Below are 18,181 nucleotides of genomic sequence, written 5' to 3'. Positions count from 1 at the left end.
ATGTCGCTGAGTTTAGTGTTGTGGCGAAATGTTGCTGAGCTTAGTGCTGCTGCGTCATGTTTCCGAGTGTAATGTTGCGGCTTATGAGGTAGCAACGCCGCAAGACGACAAACCGGTCATATTGAGATCTCTCAGCTGACTTTTATTGGCGGAGTTCTCATTAAAGTAGCGTTTCACGCGCATTGCGTTCAGTGGTCTTTCTCGATGACACCACTTTGCCGTGCGATGACGGTACTTTTCCGAGTGGCACCATGGTGCTGACACTACACTCCTTCGTCGGGTTCGTAGGCGAACATCATACCCTGGGGGATGTCGTAATCGTTGTCAGACGGGTACTTGAAGCGTGTTGCATCTTATTCGTCGTCGTCGTACTACACGGCCTCCGGCCACGGCCGTCTGCAGACCCCCGACAACGCGAAAGGCAGAGCGAGCGGCTGCAGTTCGCTCTGCCATCTGGTGAATCACCCGTCAGGCAGAGCTCAACTGCGTGCGCAGGATCGAAGATATTCGTCACAGTCGTCTGTTGCAACGATAGCGCCATGCAAGAGTGGCGCAAACCAATCATGTGAGAATGAGTGAGTGAGTGAAGAAACATTTATTGTAGGTCCGGCGAGGACGCGAACTCGTCGCGCACCCGGCTAGTCCCACGTCGGGACCGGCAGGTCTAGCCCACCGGCCCGGTCGCGGGCACGCCGGACAGCCAGGATTTGCTTTTCCAAAGCGGGGCTACGCAGAAGCGAGTCCCACTCCTCCTTGATGAACTTGGGGTATGTCGTCCCGCACTCCCACAGCATGTGCGCTAGAGTAGAGGTCTGCCCGCAGGAGGGGCAGGCGTCGTCGCGATACACGTCCGGGTAAGCCTCGTGGAGAACGGACAGACACGGATACGTACTGGTCTGCAGAAGCCAAAGAGAAACGGCTTGCGCCCTATTCAACCTGGGGTGAGGGGTGGAAAGACCCTTCTAGACATGTAGAAGAATTTAATAATCTCGTTGTAAGTAGCGGGAGCATCCCTGCGGCCGTAGGGAGGAGGAGAGTCGGTGCTTCTTGCAGAGGAAGCGCGGTCGGTGAGGTCACGCGCAGCCTCGTGAGCAGACTCATTCAGATTCAGGGGAGCACCCTCGACAGACCCTACGTGAGCTGGAAACCAGTGGATTGAATGATGCGTGAGAGCATATCGATTCCAGTTGCTAAGAAGACGAGCAGCTTGCTTGGCGATGCAACCCTTCTGAAAAGCCGTAACTGCCGTTTTGGAATCGCTATATATCTCGGACCCACGACCGTCTAGCAGGGCGAGGGCGATGGCGGCTTGCTCGGCGACTCCGGGGTCTGAAGTGCGAATGGAGGCGCAATTAGAAACCTTGCCGCTGGAGTCGACCACAACGATGGCAAAGGTCTTCCCATCGCTGTACTCCGCGGCGTCGACGAAGCTTGCTCTAATGTCTCGTTGCTTTATCTGTTTGAGGATGGCTGCTGCTCTGGCCTTGCGTCTGCCCTCGTTATGGACGGGATGGACGTTTCGGGGCACAGGGGCCACTTCAAACTTGTCTCGAATGCACCTAGGGATCGGGGTACTGACCATCGGGAATCCCGCAGGTTGGTAACCCAGCTCTTCGAGGATGTGTTTACCTGCCGCTGTGGTACTCAGGCGAGTGAGTTGCGCACGTTCTTGGGTTTCGGCAATCTCCTCGGCAGTGTTATGCACCCCCAGCTTGAGGAGATCCTCGGTATGGGTCCTGATGGGTAGCCCGAGAGCCCTCTTGTCCACTTTGCGGATGAGAGCGTTGAGCTTGTCTCGCTCCGCTCTGAGCCAGTTGTGCATAGAAATTGTGTACGTAAAGTGACATAGCACGAAGGCATTGATAAGCCCGAGGAGATTGTTTTCCTTCATTCCTCGGTGCCGGTTTGCTATTCTGCGAACGAGGCGGAAAGCGTTGTCCGTCTTTGCGATGATCTTGCGGAGAGCCGTTCCGTTCTCGCCGTTGAATTCGACAAACATGCCGAGGACCTGAATAACGTCGACCCTGGGTATCACCCCCCCGTCACAAGTACGAAGACTGATGCTGCTTTCGGAAACTGGCTTCCAATCTTTGGGTCTGCCTCCCTTCTCTTTTCTGTAAAGCAGAAGCTCCGACTTGGCGGGGGAGCATCGAAGTCCGGTGGGGCGGAGATACTCCTCGATCACATCGATCGCCTCCTGCATGGATTCTTCGACTCTGCCCTCGCAGCCGCCGGGGCACCATAAGGTGATGTCGTCGGCGTATATGGTGTGCTTGACGCCCTCTACGCGTGCCAACCTCTCGGAAAGACCAATCATACAGATGTTGAACAGGGTGGGTGAGATGACGGCGCCCTGAGGAGTGCCCCGCCCTCCGAGGGGCACATCGTTGGAGCGGAAGTCCCCAATGCGAAGCTTGGCCTTCCTGTCCGTTAGGAAAGAGCTGACGTAGCTATGGAATCTGTAACCGAGACCCAGGTCTGAAATGGTCTTTACGATGAAGCTGTGGAGCACGTTGTCGAAAGCTTTCTCGAGGTCCAGACCGAGCAAAGCCTTGACGTCTCTGGAACGGCCATCCACAATCTGATGCTTTATTAGCTTCATTGCATCCTGCGTCGAGAGTCCGGCGCGGAAGCCGATCATGTTGTACGTGTAAACCTCGTTGTCTTCGAGGTACCCGTTGACCCTGTTGAGGACGACGCGCTCCATGACCTTGCCGACGCAGGAGGTTAGAGAAATCGGCCTGAGGTTCTCGATGTTCGGGGCCTTGGGAATGAGCACCGTGCAGGCCATCTTCCATTCTGCAGGAACAACGCCGCTATTCCAGGACTCGTTGATTTTGTCGGTCAGGAAGACAATCGACGTGTCTTCGAGGTTTCTCAACATTCTGTTGGTGACTCCGTCTGGACCAGGCGCAGACTTGCGGTTGAGTGCGAAGATGGCCTGTCTGACCTCGGCAACGGAGAAGTCTTCGTCGAGCTCGGGGCGTGGAGGGCCTCGGTAGTCCGGGAGTTGGGTCACTGGATCTCCATCGCGACAGACGGGCAAGTACTTCTGTACGAGTTTGGAGACGAGCTCATCGACCGTGTGAGACCTGGTGGCTTCGTGAAGGGCCCGCGCCAACGTATGCCTCTGATTTGACTTTGAGCTGCTTTCGTCGAGAAGGTGCTTCAGCATACCCCAGGATTTGCCGTTGCGCATCTGTCCGTCGACGGATTCGCAGAGCTCGTCCCACTGCTGCTGGCATAGCGCCTTGCAGTGTTCATCGATGACCTTGTTGAGCTCTGAGATCTTTTTTCGGAGTCTGCGATTGAGCCTTTGGCCCTTCCATCGGCGGAGCAGGGCGTTTTTGGCCTCTATCAGGTGGGCAAGTCTGCTGTCCATCCGCTCGACGTCGAGATCGGTTTCTACTTTCTTGGTAGCCGCGAAAGCGTCGTTCCGGACGCCTTCGCACCATTCTTCGAGGGTGGCGGGAGCCCTGTCTTTGCCGGGTTCTTCGCGAATCTTGCGAAAGCGGTCCCAATCGATGAACGTGAATTCCTTGATCCTACTCCGAGACACCTTGAAGTTGGTCTCGAGAATGTAGTGGTCGCTGCCGAACTCCATGGCGGTGTTCTCCCAGCCCACGTCCTCAACGTTCCTGACGAACGCGAGGTCGGGTGTCGAGTCCCGGGTGACGGAGTTGCCGATGCGCGTAGGAAAATTCTTGTCAGTGACCAGAGTGAGGTCCATCTCGTTGGCGTCTTGCCACAGGTTGCGCCCCTTGGTAGTGTCGTAGACGTATCCCCAGATGCCGTACGGTGCGTTGAAGTCACCGACGACGACTAAGGGTCGAGGGCCGGACAAGTCGGTCGCTTTCTTGAGGATGGTCTTGAACTGCTGGCGCGAGTCCCTGGGGTTGCTGTAGATATTGAGGACGAACACGCTGTTTCTGCGCTGATTCTGCTGTGGTACGTTGAGCAGGATCTCAACCATGACGTATTCAATTCTACCACTCGCCAGCTTGAGGTCGTGGGTGAGATGAGTCAGCCTTTTATCAATCAAGGTGCAAATCCCTCGCCCCCCGAGCAGGCCCGACACGGCCCTGTAGCCCTGGAGCGAGGCGGCGGAGACTAATGTTTCCTGGAGAGCAATGACTTGAGGTTTGACAGCGAAAGACCTGAAGAACTGCTGCAGAGGGGCTTTTTTGTTAGAATACCCCCTGCAGTTCCATTGCCAAATGCGAAAACTCTCTTTGGACCTATCCATTATGGCGGACCGGATGGACTACCACCTAATGGGGCAGTTAGGGCTGTGCAAAGACTGGGGCCTCCTGTCGCCGCCCTGGTTGGATATTGAAGTCTAGCTTCCTTTAGTATGGCGGGAACGGTGAGCGGTTGGACGACGGAGGCGGATGAAGCCATTCGCGCCTCAATGGCGTCTATGCGATCAGCGAGAGCTCCGAGGCCCCTGTTGGGGTCTCCGAGTGCAACCTGAATTTGACGAATGTTATCGGTGAGACAACTGACGCTAGCAGTGACCTGTCTGAGGCCATCTGCCAGCCCAAGGAGAGTTTGCTTAATCTCGCTGACTTCTGCGGACAACGCTCCCGATTCACCTGTTTGTTTTATTACTGCTCTGCGTTTGGTGGACGTCGCAGTACCGTCTACTGGGGCTGGGATTGGAGTCTCTGTGGCCCTGCCTGGCGCACCGTTATCCGACGCATTCGAAACGAGTTTCCGAATCTCTGCCATTTCGTTAACTAGCCTCTTGATCGTGCTCTTGAGATCGTCGTTCTCTTTGCGTAAGCGAGTGACTTCCGCGTCCCTAGCTCGCTCTGGGTGTCGGTCGTTACGAGGTGCCTGAACAGCTTCTACATTGGCACCGGGCTTGGGACGTGCCAGATCGGCCCAAAGGAGGGTCGGCCGCTTCCCCAAATATGTGGAGGCGGGCTGAGGTCCAGATGCTGGCTGGGTTCTGCAACCCAGGCGGCCCCTGGAACCGGATCTGGATCTGGATCGGACTCGGGATCTTGACATCGACCTGGCCCTGGAGACGGAGCGGCTCCTGATGTGACCCCTGGAGCGGCCACGAGACCTGGATCTCCCCCTGGACCGGGAGCGGCTGCGACCGTATTGGCGTTCAGGCGATGCTTGCCGGGCTTGATTCGCGCCTTCCATGGGCGGGAAATGTTCGGCGTTGAGGGCGCGGGAGCGTTCCCCCCGTCTGCGTCTGACGAGATATGGCGTCTGAAATCGTCGCTTGCACTCCTTGGCGGCGGTAAGGTGGTCGCCATCGCACAGCTTGCATTTGGGCATGGGGCCTAACCGTGTTAGGGTTCGCGAGGCAAGGCATCGCTCTCCCACCTCTTCTCGTCGGAGGCTTTTTCCACGGACTTTGTGATGGAGTGTGAGGTGGAAGGGGAGTTTTTATCCCCCGAGGACTTCACTAAAGATTCAGGGTGGCAGCTCGTTGCCGCCAGACGTTCTTCAAGGAGCACGGAAAACGCGGCCAATGCCAGTGCGGCCGACGTTCAGCATAACGCCGGTTACCACGCTCGGCGTAGCGCCGACCGCGCGGGCATTAAAAGCACTTGAATACACTTGAATGACATGTATGGCTTTACAGGTTTTCAACTGGACTGGTACCACCTCTTGATAAGTTGCCTTGTCGTTGCCACATTCTGCAGTTCAAAGCTAGTTGCAGTTTTTGTGCGGTGCATGGTGTGCTCAACGCGGTTTGTAGGTCCTTCCTAGGCCAAGAATACGATATGTGTTGGCTAATGCTTTCACGTTTCTCGCGTGTGGTACGATTCTTGCATAACCCGCCGTGGTTGCTCAGTGGCTATGGTGTTGGGCTGCTGAGCACGAGGTCGCGGGATCGAATCCCGGTCCCGGCGGCAGCATTTCGATGGGGGCGAAATGCGAAAACACCCGTGTACTTAGATTTAGGTGCACGTTAAAGAACCCCAGGTGGTCGAAATTTCCGGAGTCCTCCACTACGGCGTGCCTCATAATCAGAAAGTGGTTTTGGCACGTAAAACCCCATAATTCAATTCAAATTCTTGCATATACATGATTCCACAAATACCATGCAAGAAAAAAAAAAAGAACAGTGGCGCCGTGGTTAGCACGCTCGGCTACGGAGAGGTGGCAGTGAGGCAGAGGATACAATCCTCAATGTGGCCACTTTCCTTCTTTAGTTGAAGGTGGCGGAATTTGTGTGCCGTTTTTCTGCTACGGCTTTCTGATAATGCTCTCGCATTAATGGGTGCACATTCAAAAATATAGCAGGCTGTGACTCAGGGAACAAGTGCCTGAATAGAAGTTAGTAGCGCTAATTTTAGGACTAGTTTTCCGTATTTACTGTTCCTAAATCGTTCCTAACTTTATAACGTGCTTCTAAAGGAGCTGAAACATTTCAAAGGTTGATTTTTTTTTACTGGCATTAGAACAAGCCGTGGAATGTGTGTTGCCCTGTAAGCACTGACTTCCTTCACTGATAAACTCTGCAGCGACGTATGTGTTTGTGCTCCTATTTTGCTTGTGGTTTAGCAGCGCCACGAAGGCCACAAATTTCATATCAGGACCCTGACTTAATATAAATAATTGCTGTCTACCGTTTCTCAAACATTTGAAATAATTTCTTCATCGATTACCAGAAACGACTCAATTTCCTGCATCTGCGCCCAGATTGCAGGCAACCATCAATATGCCAGTCTGAAAAAGAACAGTTCGCACAGTTCGCATTCACCTTACTGGAGCACGAAGCTACACAGAAAATTCCATACAGGTTACACAGAAAGTTATTTCGCAGAGAGAAGGCTCTGGCAATCTGCAGCGGCTGAGCATTCTTTTTGTAGAACCCATATGAATTTATTTTGTCGCTTCGTGCCAATTTCGGATGCATGGAAATTTTGTCATTAAACTTTCCTGCACGTTTCGTACTTTTGAAGATATCTTGTTTATTAGCACTGTTGATTTAGTTACCTGCGCGGTAAGAAAATGAGAATTCGTCGGCACATATCATACAGTTTGAGAGGGAGAGAAACAAAGAGGCAGCAGTTCGAAATACTCAGTGCTTTTAGGTGCATAGTCTATCAATGCTTTTTTTGCGCGTTGATTGTATTCCACACCTCGCCAGCGTTAAAAAAAGTGCGCTTGTCAGCTCTTTCCTTGATGCCAGACGAACAGCTAACGTTAAAGAAAGAAAAAAAAAATCAGCACAGGTGGATCATTGCTAGATGGGAGATAAACACGATACGGTTGGCCTTAATGACAGTGAAAACAAACGCTTCATGCTCTTTCAGTCTTAATATTGGAAAATAAGCTACTTACACGGACGAGTCCGCAGTCGTAAGGAACTTCCTCAATTAGTGCAGTCGTGAAGTTTCCGTTGCTGTCGTTATTAGCCAAAATGATGCGTTCTCCGTCTGTGCTTCCGCAAGTAATCTGAAAAAGAGACTACTACTATATATACGCACAGGAGCTGCACGCACAATCTACGAATGGGCTTTTATGTCGCCAGGAAATATCGGAAGGCTTATTAATGATATACAGTGTCTTCGAGCAGAAACAGGAAAAATTGGCGAAGCAAAAAAAAAAAAAGAAGCACGAGAGATGTCTTGCAGAAATCGCTAATTTCTATAAAACTCGCTCATTAGAAATAATTTCTGAACAATTTGAAACAGTCTTCACAAGAGACAAAATATTTCTTAAGTCTGGGCCCGAATCTCCAGTAGGTGGACTTACACGTGCTTCTCGTCCACGCGAGCTATCACCTACTTTATGCAGAGCTCGCAGGCGTTCTTAGTAGTACCATATTGCTCCTTCGCCTCTGCTTCGAATGCACCCCAGACGCAGGATTCGAGTGGGTTTTCAGGCGAGGGTCCGTGGCGAACCAAATTAGCGAGGCCAGTCGTAGGGTGCGTTCTTTATGAAGGCAGCTTTCGCTCTTCTGACCTGAGCTGACTCATGCTCGAACACATATTACCGACTCGCTAGCTTAGGATTTCACTATTCGCTAGCGTGGTGGCTTAACTGACAATGCATTCACTGTCCCTTTACTTTCGCTGACATTAACTTGATGTTTTTGAGTTTAGTTTTTCTTTTCAATTTTCCGTATTTAGCGCTGTCTTTATTATTTTCTTCGTGGTTAAGAACCAGATAGTGGTTTCATGAATGAGCTTTCCGAATGTTTATTATCAGAATGTTGAACTTGCTTTCACTGTTGCGCATCCCTCTTTCTATGTCACCATCATTCCTCATCACACCTTTATGTCCTTGTTCCCTCTCCCCCTGTGCAGAGTAGCAGGCTAGCGCGTGTAAGCTCAGGCCGACCTCTCTGCCTTCATTTAAATCAGTTATCTCTCTCTCTCTCTCTCGTAGTTCAGTCGTTTTATCCAGTTTACCGACTCATATATTTCTCATACTTCTTAGCATGTCAGTTTAGTGCATGCTTTTAAGCCCAATCATGCTAAAACTCTTGAACAACATTCTGAAGAGAAGAGTATCGACGCTCCTTTCATCAGCGGAGTGTCGAACAAGACTGAGTCTGTTCATTAATGACTCCGTCGTTGTTGAATGCCGTAGGCGCGCAGGTGCTACATGACAGATTATTACAGCCGTATTGCTGGTTTAGCAAAATTAAGAATGTTCCAATTTTATCTCACAGACCCTGTATAAGTGCGATTTTCTAAAAATTAAAGGCAAGCAGCAGAATTGAACAGCACTGCAAGTAGACGGCGAAGCAAGGACACTTTACAGAATTGTTTCGGAAGTGGTGGACCTTTTTTGGTTGTTTTTGGTTAGGCATCCGGGAACATTAATTTATGACAACATGACAAGGCCACACTCTGAAATTTACGTCAAATACCACTGTATTGCATGCGGCTATTCCGATCACCATTTCTAAGTTATCGTTGATCTCAAGCGTGATTAGAGGTGCTGCGACCGGCTGATTACTGTACATTAGGCTATTATTTCATTTACTGATGTGATTGACTTTTTGACTTGCAACTCCTCTGCTATTGAATAACAATAAAACATAAATATTGCTTGTTTATTTCACTCTGCTGGGTGAGAATAGTGTTCACCGTAAGAAACTGTTACCGTAGGTAACGACAGGCTCTACATCCCAGTTTTTATTCGTTCATTTTATTCATTGAAATATCAGGAGAGATACGCAACTCTCTCGGCAGATGACGTAATGCAAGAAGCCGAGAGCTGTAAATGTGCTGTTCTGTCTTGTTCTTTCGTAAGCAGGTGTCTCATGTTTTCCCTTTCTTGCCTTTCGCGTACAACAGAAAGTTATTCTCTTCCACTTTTGGTGCATTTTTAATATTTGCCTTGATGCGCAACACACGTACCATGTTTATGAACGTCGCTGACATAATGAAGAGGATTGTGGTAATGAAGAACAGGATCCGAAGCAGCAGACTCCCCGCAAGTCCAGGAATGCACGGGGGGTGATGGATAGCTGTAGGGTGCGCTGAAGCCTCGCCGTCCATGCTCTTACAAATGAGGAAAGAAAGAAAATATACAGAAGAAAAAGAACGAAAAGATTTATTGCTTTTTCGCTAGAAAGATACAAGATACCCTGTAACTTTTAGAAACCATACGAGCATTGCTCACGCGTATAATGGTGCATGTCTTTTCCTGCAAGGTTTTGTTCACGATAAAGTTTGCAGAGCGTGATATGAAGTGCTGTGCCACACGTGTCAAACATGATTCGTTCTTTTTATGTTACGTCATAGCCTATATATATAGTTCGCTGTCACTGAAATAAAACAGTGCGGTACGTGCTCTTGGATCGTCTCCGTTACTCTGCCACCCGCCACAACAGTGGTTGGTTGCCTAGCCTACCATGCTTTCACGTCCTTATATATATATATATATATATATATATATATATATATATATATATATATATATATATATATATATATATATATATATATATATATATATATATATATATATATATATATATATATATATATATATATATATATGTGGGGTTTTACGTGCCAAAACCACTTTCTGATTATGAGGCACGCCGTAGTGGGGGACTCCGGAAATTTTGACCACCTGGGGTTCTTTAACGTGCACCTAAATCTAAGTACACGGGTGTTTTTGCATTTCGCCCCCATCGAAATGCGGCTCACGTCCTTCGGTCGGCCAGTCAATTAGTGTGTGTGTGCGTGTGCGTGTGTGCGTGTGCGTGTGTGTGTGTGTGTGTGTTTGTGTGTGTGTGTGTGTGTTCAACAACACTGGGGAAGAATTAAAACAAATTATTGAGGACCTTAAAAGAGAGAGTGTAAGAGTGGCGTTGAAGAATAATATGCAGCAGACAAAGTTAATGATCAATACCCGGGCAAAGGAACCAGAGACAAGAGCTTAGGATCGCCAATCAACTTCTAGAGTCTGTGAAGGAGAACGTTTACCTAGCCCAATTACTCACAGGGAACCCTGATGAAGAGAAGGAAATTTGTAGAAGAATAAAAATGGGTTGGTGTGCATACGGCAGACATCGCCAGAACCTGACTTGAAGCTTATCATTATCACTGAAAAGAAAGGCGTACAATTAGTGCATTTTACCGGTGCTAACGTATGGGGCAAAAACTTGGAGACTGACAGACAAAGCAGCTCGAGAACAAGTTAAGGACCGCGCAAAGAGAGATGGAACGAAGAATGTTAGGCATAACGTTAAGAGACAGGAAGAAAGCGGTGCGGATCAAAGACCAAAACGGGGATAGCCGATATTCTAACTGACATAAAGAGAAAAAAATGGAGCCGGGCCGTTCATGTAATGCGTAGGTAGATAACCGGTGGACCATTAGGGTTACAGAATGTGTGCCAAGAGAAGGGAAGCGCAGTCGAGGACGGCAGAATACAAGGTGGGACGATGAAATTAGGAAATCCGCGAGCGCTAGGTGGAATCGATTGGCGCAGCACAGGGTTAATTGGAGATTGCAGGGAGAGGCCTTCGTCACATAAAATAGGCTGCTGCATATATATATATCTCACTGACCTCTTAATGGAATAACGTACCCTATTGAACGGCGTATTCGAGTTTCTTAATTTAGGCTACCTCATTCTTAGGCATACCCAATGTGCACTGGATGTTCCGACTTTTATAGCATGGAAGTTTGTTCTTTTTCATTTAGGCGAATGAGGCGCCCGAACCAAATAAACAGTCCATTCATAAGCGAAATGTAACTGCTTTGTTTCTGGTGTTATCCTTAGTGACCGTGTGGGCTCGATAATGATGACGGTTTTTCGTTTAGCAATGCCGTATAGTCTCATTAAATATACAGCCTACATATATAGTGAATTGAAGTTACAGTCCGAATTTTAACCCTCGAGTCCTACAGACTTCGGTGTCCTTTTTTTTTCTGATATGGCAAATGCGTCTACAGTTAATGAAAACGACTATATACAATTATTTACTGCATAAGTAACAACATAAGTGATTATTGTAGATTGTGATGAATGGCTAAAGGCTATTTTCACCTATTTGAAAGAAATTATCATCGGATTGTGCTTAAACAGAAATCCTTGCCGAAGAACGGGCCAAATGATCAACTAGCGTTAATTGAAGCGATAGTGCTGATGTAGCGATCATTTTTTTTTGTTTTTCCTCTTCTGTTTCGCGACGGCTTTATTAATATTGTTGCAACAAAATGCTATCTGATGTGTTTCTTTGTGTTTCATTGCCTTTTTTGCCATCGTCATGAAGAGGTAGAAATTGCATGATGCTGAGATCTGGTGATATTTTAATTTCTGGCCGACCGTTTCTTGTTGTTTATATATTTTGCGTTACGTCGAACACCACTTTCCATCAATTACACGGCATTCCGTAAATTAAGAGCTTTCGTATTAACAATTTCCTATTAAAGAAAATAAGCTAGCAAGAGTGTCGTACTCCGTTCTATGCGTGCTCAAAATACCACGGCAACTGGGAACTGTTCCCCACGTGTAGCAAGTCAGGAGCACACATACAAAAGCAAGGTACAAAACGTTCGTAAAGCAGCAGAAAGAAAAGCACGCAAGTCCACTCTGTGCAGCATTTTGCAATAATGTAACCGCGCACACATCGAAAATGGCCCATATATATATATAGGGGTTTTCTTCAAAGTTCAGCACGCAGGACCCGACGTAACATACGCAGGAAAGAGACGACGAACTTTTTGGAAGACTTCGTTTACTTAACGTTTTCGGCTGGTGGACCAGCCTTCGTCAGAGTACAGTAACCACTCTGACGATTACTGTACGGTTACTGTTACTCTGACGGTTACTGTGCTCTGACGAAGGCTGGTCCACCAGCCGAAAACGTTAAGTAAACGAAGTCTTCCAAAAAGTTCGTCGTCTCTTTCCTGCGTGTATATATATACATATATATATATATATATATATATAATGAACGCGAAGAAAGGGTTTAACCGAGCGGCCGCATTTTTATTATTCATATCAACACCAAGGACCACATAGGGGAACTTACTTGTGCTACCGCGACGCCGCGGTAGCTCAACTGGTTAGAGCATCGCACGCGTAATGCGAAGACGTGGGATAGTTCCCCACTTACGGCAAGTTGTGATTTCATCCGCTTTCGTTGCCATTAAGATATCATTGCTTTAATTCAATTAGTCAGCACAAGTAATTTCGCCTATGTTGTCCCTGGTGTCGTTCTTCGCTGGCTTTTCACGATATATATATATATATATATATATATATATATATATATATATATATGTAGGAATTAGAGGGTAGTAAATGGGATATAATAGGGCTCAGTGAAGTTAGGAGGACAAAAGAAGCATATACAGTGCTAAAAAGTGGGCACGTCTTGTCCTACCGGGACAGCGGAGAGACGAGAACTAGAAGTCGGATGCCTGATTAATAAGAATATAGCTGGTAAAATACAGGAATTCTATAGCATTAACGAGAGGGTGGCACGTCTTGTGGTGAAACTTAATAAAAGGTACAAATTGAAGGTCCTACAGGTCTACGCCCCTACATCCAGTCATGATGACTAGGAAGTCGAAAGCTTCTATGAAGACGTGGAATCGGCGATGGGTAAAGTCAAAACAAAATTCACTGTACTGATGGGCGACCTCAGTGCCAAGGTAAGCAAGAAGCAGGCTGGATATATATATATATATATATATATATATATATATATATATATATATATATATATATATATATATATATATATATATATATATATATATATATATATATATATATATATATATATATATATATATATATATATATGCAGTATACCGGTCCTGTCCCATTCATCTACCGCATTAGTGAAGGTCACCAGGACGCCGCTCTAGTGCTACTCAACTTGCGCACGTTACGCGCCTCAAGCGGTATCACACTATCCCTCAGCCCTTACTACCATGGTGGGCTTCGTCTGCGAAACGGGGAATGTAACGCCTTGGTTGAGGCGAAAAAAAGAGGAAGAGGACGACAACGATATATATATATATATATATATATATATATATATATATTAATATATTAATATATTAATATATGGGGGTTTTACGTGCCAAAACCACTTTCTGATTATGAGGCACGCCGTAGTGGGGGACTCCGGAAATTTTGACCACCTGGGGTTCTTTAACGTGCACCTAAATCTAAGTACACGGGTGTTTTCGCATTTCGCCCCCATCGAAATGCGGCCGCCGTGGCCGGGATTCGATCCCGCGACCTCGTGCTCAGCAGCCTAACACCATAGCCACTGAGCAACCACGGCGGGTATCTATATATATATATATATATATATAGTCGGGTCTTGCACGTCAAAACCACGATCTGCTAATGAGGCACGGCGTAGTGAGTGACTCAGGATTAATTTTGACTACCTGGGATTTTTTAACGAGCACCCAGTGCGCGGTTCACGAGCGTTTTTGCATTCCATCCTATAGGAATGCGTTAATGCTTGTCTCTGTCTACGTTCAACCTTGCGCTGTACGCATATTTATTGGCCAGTTTCTTTCTCACACGCTTATTTACCACGTGATGCCTGCGGTAGGAAGGATGTTCTTCATCCGTCGCCGTGGCTGTGAGTGGTGGCGCTAACACTTTCATGGCTAGATATTGTACAAGTACATTGTACGATAGTACAAAAAATAATAAGAAAGCTGTTTTATTTATTATTTTGACACAAATGAAGAAAGCAGGACTAGTGCGAGAATGCCTTACTGATGCGGCTTTAGGGCAATTAGCTCTAAGGTGACGTCAATAATATGACCTGGTTGAACTGAATTCTGAGGTTTTGCGTGCCAAAACCACGATTTGATTATGAGGCACGCCGTAGCGGGGGACTCCGGGGACCACCAGGGGATTTTTAACGTGGCCACGATGCACGGGACATGGACATTTTTGCATTTCGCCCCCATCTAAATGCGGCCGCCACGGCCGGGATTTGATCCCGCGACCTCGTGCTCAGCAACGCAACACCACAGCCACTAAGGCACCGCGGCGGGTAAGATGAATTGGTCTACAATGTTTTTCGTAAGTTCCTCCATTTCATCGGTAAATTGTGAAGTGTGAAGTGGTGTAAACAGATCGATCTCAGCATGCTCACTGCACTGCGCATGCGCATGGGTTCTGCAGGGACCATAGTTACCGCAGTCCCTACCAATGTTCCACTATAGTTAGTTTCGAGACAATCTTCGACAAAGTACCGAGGCATTCGAGGCTTCGGCACTATAATTTTTAAAGCGATAGCTCTGCTACTCCAGGTACAAACCCAGAAAACGCCTGGTTTCGTAAATCTGACCTTCAAGCTCAGTCAAGGTCAAACTGAGTCTTAGCGTACCTAATGAGTTGTGGAGTGAAAACGAACAGCGGTTCAAGGTCAATCTTTCCTGCCACCACCACCAGAGGCGCTGGCTGCATCCAACTTCACTGCGCGTTCACGCCGACAGCGCCGAGCAGCGTCTGTGTGTTGTCTTGTGGTGCAATTATAGATGCGGTAGTTGCCGGTCTCGTCCTTTCACAAAGCAAACAAAACCGAGCTATCGCTCAACAAACTTGGTTTAACCGCGCTCAACCACGGCAAATTTTTATAGCATTGACGCCTGTGCTATAACTTCGTAACTATAACTATACCTTTCTGAGCGTTAATTTGTTCGTTGTGTGAGGGCATAGGCTGCAGAGAGGCATCGTAACATAAATCGCTTGGAAAACGGTGTTCCGGGCTATATATGAAGTTTATAGTTGACTAAGAACTACATTTACCCAGTTACTGCGGGAGCTAGTGCTCGGCATTTGCGAAACAACGCGCTGGGTGCATCCCAAAAGTTTCAGCCAAAACCCGTCCGACGACCTTCCACGAATCGGCGCATCAGAGCGGAGAACCTTAGCAGCGCAAGCACGTGCTAGACTCGCGTCTTAAGTACCTCGCAGAAATGGGCCTGGCGATGCAGTTTTAGCTTCTTTACGCCGTTTCTACCCATTCCACTGCGGACAATAGTCGGGGTGGGAGGTCATATTTTGGCAGGTAAATACATATTTATCACGAACTCTAATACTCCGCTATAGTGGTGGTGTAGCGGAACTCCCTGCGAGATCGGTTTTCTAGCGCTAGAAATGGTAGATTCGAAACAGTAAATTTGCAATTACCAGTAGTCAGTCATTACCATTTCTGCCCCAGTACCTTACCAATGCAAATTAGAGGCGCCACTTTACGGTGCGTTCTAGAAAGAAAAAGAAAGAGCACTGCAAAGACGGCGTAATGGACGTAAAAAATGGCAGCACATTAACAGCGACAACAACGTACGTGACACGCACTAATTGGCCAGTTATCTATTATTCCAGTTAAATTTTAATTAACATATTTTGGCTACAAGCTGCAATAGCGGATTTGGACACAGCCTGTGCTAAAGCCACGCCCATTTTCCAGTAAATATGGAATAAGCATCATTTTCGAGATCAGCCTGTGCCGAAGTCACGCCGGCATTAATTTCTCAGAATACTTCCTCGCGCGCTGCGAGGCACGACTGCGTGAAACGCCAACGCATTACTGAGCACGGTTTGGTAACAAATATTTCGCTACTTATGCTCTTCTTACGATTCCTAATGAATGGACCTTGATTAGGCCCTGACTGGCTTCCATTTCGCAGCGACACCATGTCGCCAAAAAATGGTAATTTGTATGATGCTGTGTGCTCAACACAGACTCCGAGCGTGCTGCCGTCTGTGCATGCACTTCCGAGGCCACAACAGGCAATATTCTAGCAGGGCGGATGCTTTGTGCGGATCTGAAAGAAGTTGTTCTTGAGAAGACGGCGGTATCCTCTGTGAGAGCACCCTGATATCGCTGTAAATGAGTTCAGAGTCAGAGGAATAGCTGAAGTCGGCCGTTTATTTTTTTTTAGAGCGCAGCTCTTTGGCGTCCGTTCCTGGGTTTCGCGTCGTCGTCGGCGTCGTCGTCGGTGTTGTCGTCGGCCTCGTAACCAGCTCCGCCCCCCTTCGCTGGAGTGGGAGACGAAGGATGCGAGCCGCGAATGGCGGAGACCAATGAGAGCGGCCCCTTCAGTGACGTGCGCGCGCGATGCTGGTGTCATGCGGACCCTCCTTACGGCTCGATGCGCACTCGTGTCTGGTCTCAGCCGATCCGCTCGTTTCGTACTATCGTCTGCTCGCGCCACAGCTCTCGCCCGCGCCTGTTTGGTTCTGTTGGGTCGGTCTCGTTCGCGCTTGTTTTGGTTGTTATTGTGTGAGATTGTTTCTTAATCTGATTGTATGCGCTATGCGAATTGTATAGTACTTTCTGGAAGCCATGCGGCACCAGCGATCACACTGGAACCTTTGACGAGTCATGTATAAACGCCGGCTCGCTTGATCCGCAGATCAGATTTTCGACCATTACCGACTCTGCTACATGTCTCTCTCAAATTCTTTGCTTCAAAATATCGCGAAATGGAAACACGTATAGAGCTGCGCTCAAATTTCGCATTAGGGAGTATCGTAATCGTCGGATAATTTTTTTCGTTGTCTTAAAGGACTATATCGTCTCAGTTGAAACCAGTGTTATAGATAATAATTATCAATAAAACTGCTTGGGGCTGGAAGAACGCTCGAAACGTGAAGCATAAGTCAAATCACACACTTCTAAGATCTTGGAAGTGCCTTGGAACGAACATATCGCACATGGCTACATATGCGATATGTATATGTAGCCATGTGATGCTCACATGGCTACATATGTTGCGTACATATGTGAGCATCACGCGCTCCGAATCTGCCTTCACTGAGGTTAAAATGGCCAGGGATCAATTATAGAACACAACAGCCATTGGCGCAGTGCGTTCAGTAGTAAATACATGACACAGCAGGAGGAGATGGCTCGGAGGGACTGCTGCGGTATCGGAAAATGCATGGTAAATCAGCGCCAGGACCCGATTGCAAGTACTCTGCAAACCAAGGCTTTAGAGTTGCTTCTTTTTGCAGCAGCAGAGTAAAAGTGCATTGACTATATGTAACGAACACGTGGGATTGGTTGCAGGGCGCGGTAATATGAAGCAGAGCATCTTTCTTGATCCAACAGATAAAAATGAAGTGCATCACACTTTTATGTGCTTAAATAATACCAAATCACTCGATGTCGATAATTTGCAGATCCCTCCAATAAAGCATGTTATACAATTATTCACACAAATTATTGCATATATATTTAACAATTATGGAATCTGGAGTCTTTTCAAAAGCTATGCGAATAGCTAGAGTGTAAGTCATTTTTAAAGGAGGATATCGTAATAAAGAAAGTAATGACAGACCTATTTCTGTCCTTCCTGTCTTCTATAAGTGCCTAGAAAAAGTTTGTTCGAATTACGCGGTTTTTGAATAAATTTAACGTTCTAACAGATGCACAGTTTAGCTTTCGAAGCGGTAGGTCTACTGAAACTGCACTGCTGACTTTGAAAAGAGGTATGGTACGTCACATTGAAAAAAATAAAAATAAAACGAATTCACACTTGGTATTTTTTTTTAGATTTCTACAAGGCCTTTTGATCACCTTCACCATAGTATTCTTTTGCAGAAACTAGAATCAAATGGAATTCGTGGTAATTGCTTATCTCAACTTAAATCTTATCTTCAAAATAGATTGCAAAGTGTACACATCAATATATGCAGCTCGTCGTTTTTGCCTATCACTTGCGGTGTACCGCAAGGAGTATTC

At 47.3% G+C, this 18,181-nt stretch overlaps 1 protein-coding gene across 10 annotated transcripts in view; it reads right to left on the bottom strand.

Annotated features, from left to right (window-relative positions):
* Ac76E (adenylate cyclase type 2 Ac76E) overlaps positions 1 to 18,181 on the bottom strand; it is an 884,870-nt gene that overhangs the window by 18,437 nt on the left and 848,252 nt on the right. For all 10 annotated transcript variants that reach the window (XM_070526675.1, XM_070526630.1, XM_065429478.1 and 7 more), the window contains 2 exons: positions 9,345 to 9,488; positions 7,315 to 7,428 (listed from right to left, as the gene is read on the bottom strand). In XM_070526675.1, the coding sequence (XP_070382776.1) occupies positions 7,315 to 7,428; positions 9,345 to 9,488 (258 nt within the window). The remainder of the gene's footprint in view (positions 1 to 7,314; positions 7,429 to 9,344; positions 9,489 to 18,181) is intronic.

The sequence above is a fragment of the Dermacentor albipictus genome, chromosome 1 (assembly GCF_038994185.2).
Source record: "Dermacentor albipictus isolate Rhodes 1998 colony chromosome 1, USDA_Dalb.pri_finalv2, whole genome shotgun sequence".
Classification (NCBI taxonomy): domain Eukaryota; kingdom Metazoa; phylum Arthropoda; class Arachnida; order Ixodida; family Ixodidae; genus Dermacentor; species Dermacentor albipictus.
This window is presented reverse-complemented; position numbering and strand designations above follow the sequence as displayed.